Raw genomic sequence first — 8,525 nt, 5'->3', positions numbered from 1 at the left:
GAGAAGGCACGAAAGGAAATTTATGGTGCTAGCAAGTTAAAGGAAGGTTGCGAGTAGTATAAATAGATCGGTGTAGGTCCTAAGGTAAAGTATTGTAGAGCAACAAGGTTTTAGGTAGATAGGAGTAAGGATATGAAAAGGTGAGTGAGAAGGTGACGAGAATATGTATGTCCTCGGGATTAAACCCATCAAAACAAGGGAGCTGATGATTTCCATATGTAATAAAAAGCTCGGTACAGCCTGAATGAACACAGAGGAGTCTGAGACTAGGTGCATTTAGAAGAGATGGAATGCTGCCCTGGCGGTAGAATAAGGGTGTAATTGTGATAGATAAGAGGATGATTCTTAGGCCTTTGATTGAGTAATGATTTAACGAGAAAGGGATTTCATTAATTGCACGGGATTAGAATACCCCCATAAGATGAATCGCGTTGGGATGCAATGAAATACGGTTATTGAAGTATAGTATTATCCCTAGGTGGATCAGGAAAATCACTTCATATGTTCCCCGATAAGATGTGAGCCCTAGTGACAGTGTATTACGTAAGAGGTTGCAAGTTATCAGTGATAGATTATAGATCAACATTAAGGTGAATAAACAATAGATGGGTACAAGTTCCAAAGTTCGAGATGAGATTTGTTTGTTATTCTTAGATGAATAATAATGAGGAAGCACTAAAGGACTTAGATTTATACATATAGGATAAGCAGCGAGAGAGTAACCTGGAGTTGGGTAGCAAACCTCGGTAATAATAAACCGAAGTAAGTTTTATGGTATAGTATAACCTACCTAGATGTAGTAAATCCATAAGGATAGATATACAAGGCTATGAAACAAGAGATAGAAATAGTCTTAAGTTCGATAAAGTACCAAGCGAAAGACATCAGTACACCTATAGATGCCTAGAGGGACAGCTTGTCATAATTCTGTATATGTTCATAAAGTGAGGCTTAGAGATTGGCTAAAAGATGGAGGAAAAAGAGAATACGAGTCTCTAGGCACTCATACAAGGACACAGTCATACATACTACATGACATAAGGTAGCAAATGTTACGATGTTGGAAGAATTTCGACCACATGTCATGGCGTGACAAAGAGGCCTAAAAGGCGGGAATGCCCAAACATTTGGATTTATTCACAAAACAGTTGCTTAGATGGAAAGATGAGCATTAAAGTATTCGTAAGAGCCATAGTTTATGAAACTGATAAGCGCATCAGTCAACATTCGAGGACGAATGTTCCAAAGGGGGGAATGATGTTACACCCCAAGTTTTCATACGTGAGAGTACGTCGTAAGTCATTGATGTAAGCTCGGAAATGAGATTATATTTGGAAGAAAATAAAGTAAGTTAATCATGTTACCTTGGAGGTTACAAATATTTAAGATCATGAATAACGAGTACCAAGAGGGTTGGAAATCTTAGAAGCTAAACCAATTGAAGAAAATAAGTTTCGTCAAAAGTCGACAAGTTTGGAATGTTATAACATGTACTTTGGGGTGAGACTAGGGTTCTTAACATGATAAGGAGGTTATTATATGAGTTATTTTATTCGTATGATAATCATTTTCTACATTTTGAAGGCAAACAAGTTGTGGAACAAGAGTTGGCAAAGGTCATCACAAGTTACATTCATAAGCACTATTATTTTTAGCCCCACGGTGGGCGCTAAACTGTTTACCGTTAAAATGGTAATAACAATTAAATTTGATTTTGTAGTTCTAAAAATACATGATCTATTTTTAGGCTAATTGTTAGGCAATGAGTGCTAAGTAAAAGACTAGAAATCAAAATAAAAGCTTAGAGGCGATGTGATAATCTAATCGAGCGGCTGGACGTCGGGGCCTTGAGCTGTTGTATAGGAGGCCTCAAGGTCGATTCTGGGGTTCGTCTTAAAGGCAACCGTGGGAGGACTAACAGTTATGAGAGCTAAAATGATGACTCTTAATGATCAATAATAAGCAATAACTGAAGAACAATGGATAGAACACAATAAATGTAAGCAATAAATACAAGTAATGAGATCAAGAAAATATGTTAGAGAGCAAAGAGAATGTTCTTGTGTATTTAGTATTGAGCAACATGTGTCTACAAAATGACAAGGATCCCCTTTATATATGAGAGGGAATCCTAACATAGTACAAATGCATTAATTACAAAGATATGGAGATGGTACAGCTAGTTAATGCCTGATTCATTTTTAAACTAGACCACTAGACTTTGTCAGCCTTATTTATGCGCCTTGGGAACTCCCAACTTTCTCTCTGTAACCGTCGGTCTGTACTGCTCCGAGGTCCAGCGTCGATGGCTCTCAAGGGATAAAACTCGACCGTGGTCTCGAGCCTTCGAGACGTGTTTACGAGGCGTCGTAACGACGAAAAATTAGACCCTCCGATTTTACCGTGTACAAACACCAAAGAGCCTATTAACTTCATTACATATTCTATAATTGATCTTCTAGTTTTTGGTAAGCTGTCCAATATGAATCACAATATACTGTAAGAGTGCATGCGTTTTCTTTCCTCTGTAATACTCATAAATAATGAGATCCTTTGATGTATGGTTGGCCTCATTGCAACTTCTAGATGAGATCTTTTGAGTAGTTGCATGAGCTAGCTCAATAATTGAACAACAAAGCATAAATCTAGTCTTGTAATTATCAGTTAAAGCATTTTCCTATCAGCCTTTGTCATCTCTAGCTTCATGCCTTCGGAACTCCCCATTTTCTTCCTGTAAACATCGGCCTCATACTGTCCCGAAGTCGAGCATCGATGGCCCTCGAGGGATAAAACTCGACGGTGATTTCGAGACTTCGAGGCATCATAACGATGGAAAATTGGACCCTCCGATTTTACCATATACACACATGTTCTGGACACTCCTTTCTCTCAATCCCTGGAGGTTGTTTGACAAACACTTCTTCCTTTAGGAAGGCACTTTTGACATCCATCTGATGAAGAGTAAATTCCATGTGTGTTGCAAAGGCTATCAGGAGTCTTATTGTTTCCAATCTTGCAACTGGAGCAAAGGTCTCATCATAGTCTATGCCTTTCTCCCGGTTGTAACCTTGAACCATCAACCTTGCCTTGTTCCTTGTAAAGACCCTTTTAGTGTCAATTACTAATCTGTCCTAGGGTCATAGAACCAGATGCCAAACTTGACTTCTTTCAAACTGATTGAGTTCATCTTGCATTGCATTTACCCAATTTGCATTCTGCAAAGCCTCAGTAATATTTTTAGGTTCAATAAGAGATAAAAAAGCATCAAAAGCACACAGATTTTTTAATTGTGATTTAGTTTTAACTCCAGAGGTTAGATCAATAATTATGTTCTCAATGGGATGAGAACTTTTATACTTGTAAGGTTTCACAACCAATTGGTTTTCGTTTGATGTTTCTCCCATGTTCTGTTGCTGAGGAACAGGCCCATGGACATGTTCCATCAGGGGATTGGTTTCGGTTCTCCTTTGTTTAGTTCCCCCTGTCAGGTTGCCCTAGATGGAAGAACCTGTTCCTTCTTCTAATGCAGTTTTAGCTTGAGTTGTGACTTCACTCAACTCTTTTACTAGCCCAATAGCTTCATCTTCATGTGTCTGTCTCTCAGAAAGAATGTTAGTTTCATCAAAAACTAAATTTACACTTTCTTCTACACACAAAGTTCTATTCTTGTACACCTTATAGGCTTTGCCATGTGAAGAATATCCTAAGAATACTCCCTCATCACTTCTGAGATCAAACTTGCCTAGAGAGTCTTTACCATATTGTGCACAAAGAACTTGCATCCAAATGCCCTAAGATGGGATATATTTGGTTTTCTCTCTTTAAGTAACTCATAAGGAGTCTTCTCAACTAGAGGTCTAGTCATGCACCTATTATTGATGTAACATGTAGTATTTACAGCCTTTGCCCAAAAGCTATATGGCAGTTTACTAGAAAGAAGCATAGTCCTAGCCATATCTTCAAGAGTCCTATTCTTTATTTCAACTACTCCATTTTGTTGAGGAGTCCTAGGGGTAGAGAAATTATGATCTATACCATGCTCATCACAAAATTCAACAAACTTAGCATTTTCAAATTCTCTTCCATGATCAGACCTAATTGATGCGAGTTGATTACCTAGTTGTTTCTGAGTTTTCTAACAAAGGCAGTAAACATGTCAAATGTTTCATCCTTAGATGTTAAAAATAATACCTAAGTAAACCTAGAGTAATCATCAACAAGTACTATCACATATTTTTTGCCACATCTTCTCAATGTTCTCATTAGACCACAGAGATAGTATGAACCAGTTCCATTGTCTTGGTCGTGCTTACCACTTTCTTGCTTTTAAAAGAGGATCATACCTGCTTCCCCCTTGCACAAGTGTCTTCCTTGAACTTAATGTCAGGTAACCCCATCACCAGGTCTTTGGAGACTAATTTGTTGAGTTGATTTAGACTTGCATGACCAAGTCTTTTGTGCCACAGGAGGGGATCATTGTCCAACACACTCAATCAACTGAGTTCATTTTCTGTAAGAGTGGACAAATTTACAATGTAAATATTGTTAACCTTTTTTCCCTACAAAACAATCTTGTCAGTGGTAAGATTAATTACAAAACATTTAGTAGAGGTGAATGCTACCAGGTTACATCTGTCACACAGTTGTGATACACTGATTAGGCTATATTTCAAGCCATCTATCAAGCAGACATTCTCAATGGAATGTGAGTCTATCTTACCTATCTTTCCAATCCCAATGATCTCACCTTTCTTCCCATTTCTAAAGGAGACATTGCCTCATTTTAGGTCCTCATGTGAAAGGAACTGGTTCTTACTTCCAGTCATATGCTTTGAGCAGCCACTATCCATGTATCATATTTGGCTGCTTTCCTTCACTTGGACCTACAAAACGAAATCAGGGGTTAGTCTTAGGAACCCAAACTAGTTTGGGTCCCTTTCTATAGGCAAAAGGGTGAATTAAATTCTTTTTAGCCCATCCAGGCAGCCTATTTTTCTCTTGAACAAAGGTTTTGTTCTTTTGACTAGCCTTTTCTTTTGCATTACATTCACTTGTGTGATGACCAATCTTGCCATAGTGTGTGTGCAGATTTTGTTCTCAGGAAGTGTGATGTACTTGCTTTTGGGATCCCACTTAGGTGCTGGGGTCCCATAGTCAAGTCCTCTCTTATTGCTACTGTGGTGCTCTTGTAGCCAGGATAGTCCATCAGAGGACTTATTCTATTTGCAAGTTCTGTCTAGTTCATGCTTCACCCTACCTAGATCTTCTTTTAGGACTCTTATCTGCCCATCTTTCTTGTACAACTCATCCTTCATTTTTCCTAGATTTTCTTCTAAGTTGTGATGTGTTTGATCAGCTTTCTTCTTACATGTTCCTAATTTCAGTTTTAGATTTTCAGACTTAAGTTCTAAGACAATGGTGTCAACTTCAAGAACCTGGTTCTTCAACTCAGTATTTTTACTATCACTTTCACTAGCCCTAAATTCCAGATTTTTGTACTTGGGTTTTAGGATCACACATCTCCTAGACAGTTGTTGCTTCTCATTGTTTATGACCTCAGACTCATCAATGAAGTCTAGCAATAGTTCAGATAGCCTTTCTTTAGACAAAAATTTAATCTTGTCTTTGAGATGAATCACACATGCCTCTTGTTCGTCGTCTAATTCTCCAATGACCATAAGTGCTTGTTCATCTCTAGTTTCATCTTATGAATCCTCATCTGAGCTTTCTCCCCAAGTAGCTACCATAGCCTTTGTCGATCCTTTGTTCTTCTTGGATTGAACCTGTTCCTTCTTCCCGTTTCTTCGTTCAACCCTTTCCTTCTTCCATTCAATTTCCTATTGAGGACAATTCTTGATCATGTGGTCAGTCTTACCACATTTGTAGCAGCCCTCGTTGGTCTGATTTTTAGGAGCCCTCGGTTTGTTGAAGGTTACACCTCTTGAAGAACCCTTTCCTCTCATTAGGTACTTCTTAAAATCGCTTGTGATCATAGCCATTTCATCATCCTCTAAGTCTACTCCTTCAGCTATTCTGAGAGCCAGGCTTCTTTCCTTCTTGGGATCACCCATCTTCATAGTTTGCCATCTCGATTCATAGGCAGTGACATTTCCAATCAGCTCATCCAACTTAAGCGTAGCAATGTTCTTTGATTTCTAAATAGCCGTGATTTTGCTTTCCCAAGTTACTGGCAAGACCCTTGTCAAGATTTTCTCAACATTGTCTTCTTCAAGGATAATTCTTCCAAGAGACTTAAGTTCATTTGTTAGTATTGTGAACCTTATGTACATCTCTTGGATGGTTTCTCCTTCCTTCATGGTGAAATTCTCATATTGAGAATATAGCAGCGTTCCTCTTGATCTCTTTACTTGAGGAGTTCCTTCATGGGCCACTTGTAGAGTGTCCCAGATCTCCTTAGCAATGGTACAACTTTGAATCATGTTGTGCTCGTCTGGACCTAGTCTACACACAAGCCATTTCTTGGCCTTGGCATTCTTTTCCCATTTCTTCAAATCTTCAGCAGTACAGTCAGATCTCATCTTTGGCATGTCCACTCCTTCAGCATTCTTCTTTATAATAGCCAGAGGACCATCAGTAACAATGTTCCAGAGTTCATAGTCTTGTCCTATGATGTGCTCTCTCATCATGTTCTTCCACCAAGAATAGTACTGGCCATTAAAGAGTGGAGGCCTAGTAGTGGATTGCCTTCCCAATTTCCAGGTGGTGCACTCATCTTGATCTGTTCCTAAGGTGTTAGCATCTTTAAGGATAACCCGCTCTGATACCAATTGATGGTTTACACTTCAATACCATACAAGAGGTGGGGGTGATTTGTGTGGTACCCAATTTTAGCTTAACTTGATTATAGAAGGCTTTGGTTCTTCTATGTGTTCCAACTACTACGTTGCGGAATAATAAATACAGAAAATAAAGAACACAGAGATTTTACGTGGAAAACACCTGGCTCAAAAGGTGAAAAAACCATGACCTACGTTCTAGTAGTATTTTCCCAAACTCTCCATTAAAATTACTGAGCCAAAAACTGCATCTACAAAAACTCTTTTGTAAACCTAGGATTAAATTTAATCCTGTTGTGCCACACAGCCTCAACTATTGCAACAACTTCAAGTTAACTCTAACATGAAAACTCTAAGTACCTAATACAATTGCTTCAATAAAAGCTTAAAGGTACAATGTAAAATCACATACTACAATTGAACTAGAATAAAAGATAGACACTTGGAACTCGTTCTTCTATCTAGTTCAAGTAGCTTCAGGATTGCACGCTTGAATCATACATAAATTGCTTGCAAAATTGCCTTGCTATTTTGCTTTGAATTCATGTTTAACTTCTGCTTATGTGCATTACCTGTAAAAGAGAACAACACTGATATTTAAGGAGTTATCAATTAGAGATTTACTAGGATACAGATGCTACTCTTCCATGGTGGAAGAGTTCTAGTTGATCTCATACTCTAACTCTATTCTTTTCCTAAACTGTGTTCTCTTTATGTAAGGAGTCTTTCTCCTTATCCAATATGCAACCTTTTCGATCATGATCAAGAGATATTACTTCTGATAAGTTAGGTTTATCGCCTTTACGTGCATCTTACATGTTTGGGTTTATCACAACTGTGCTTCACAAGATGGACCTGGTCCATGTCTGAGTTCCTTTGTCAATCTTCAAAACTTCACCTTTACTTGGGCCAACAAAGCTTATCACAAAAATAATGACAAGCAAAATATAATAACTTGAAATTAACAAAAACTGTGAAAAATGATTTTACCGCCAAATGTGGATACAATAATCAACTTTCCAAAACCCGGTAGTACTGAGTCATAAGCTCTAAATGGAACACATATAATGTCTCGAAACATACAATACCATTTGAGATACATAAAAAATAAAAATAAAGTTAAGAGGGTGACTCCGAGGCCTGCGAATGGAAAGTCAGGAATAGTCAAATTCACACGATACAAAATAAAAGAAAGTGAAGTTTCCTAAGAGAATGGTGTCCTCTCAAAGATAAGTACATACATCTTCATGCCGATCACCAAGACTCTATTAGACTTGCTCGTGACTCCTAGAACTTATAAACATAGGTCTCTGATACTAACATGTCATGACCTAAATCGCACCATAGGGGTCATGATGACACCTAATCTCTAAAACTAGGTAAGCCTATCACAATAATAATAAAAAGTAAAATATAACAACTTCAAATTAACGAAAACTGCGAAAAATGATAGGACCGCCAAATGTGGATGCAACAATCAACTTCCCAAAACCAGGTAGTACTGAGTCATAATCTCTAAATCGAATACATATCAAGTCTTCGAAGCGTACAATACTATTTGAGATGCATAAATAGTAGAAATAAAGTAAAAAAAGGTGACTCTGAGGCATGTGAATGAAACAATAAGGATACCTTGAAGTCTCCAATAAGCTCAAGAACACCTCTCTAGAGACCCGCTCGATCATAAGTACATGGATCTACACAAAGAATGTGCAGAACCATAGTATG

The 8,525-nt window shown here is 38.0% G+C and overlaps 1 protein-coding gene across 1 annotated transcript; it reads right to left on the bottom strand.

Annotated features, from left to right (window-relative positions):
* Window positions 1-6,155: 6,155 nt before the first annotated feature.
* Window positions 6,156-6,647, bottom strand: LOC138871947 (uncharacterized). Its single transcript, XM_070149876.1, has one exon. The coding sequence runs from the start codon at window positions 6,645-6,647 to the stop codon at window positions 6,156-6,158; it is 492 nt and encodes a 163-aa protein (XP_070005977.1).
* Between the last annotated feature and the right edge of the window lie 1,878 nt (window positions 6,648-8,525).

This window comes from Nicotiana sylvestris, chromosome 1, assembly GCF_000393655.2.
Source record: "Nicotiana sylvestris chromosome 1, ASM39365v2, whole genome shotgun sequence".
In the NCBI taxonomy this organism is placed as follows: domain Eukaryota; kingdom Viridiplantae; phylum Streptophyta; class Magnoliopsida; order Solanales; family Solanaceae; genus Nicotiana; species Nicotiana sylvestris.
This window is presented reverse-complemented; position numbering and strand designations above follow the sequence as displayed.

Excerpts from the sequence above, each read along its gene's own strand:
- LOC138871947 (XM_070149876.1), bottom strand. The coding sequence starts at position 6,647 with ATGATGAGAGAGCACATCATAGGACAAGACTATGAACTCTGGAACATT.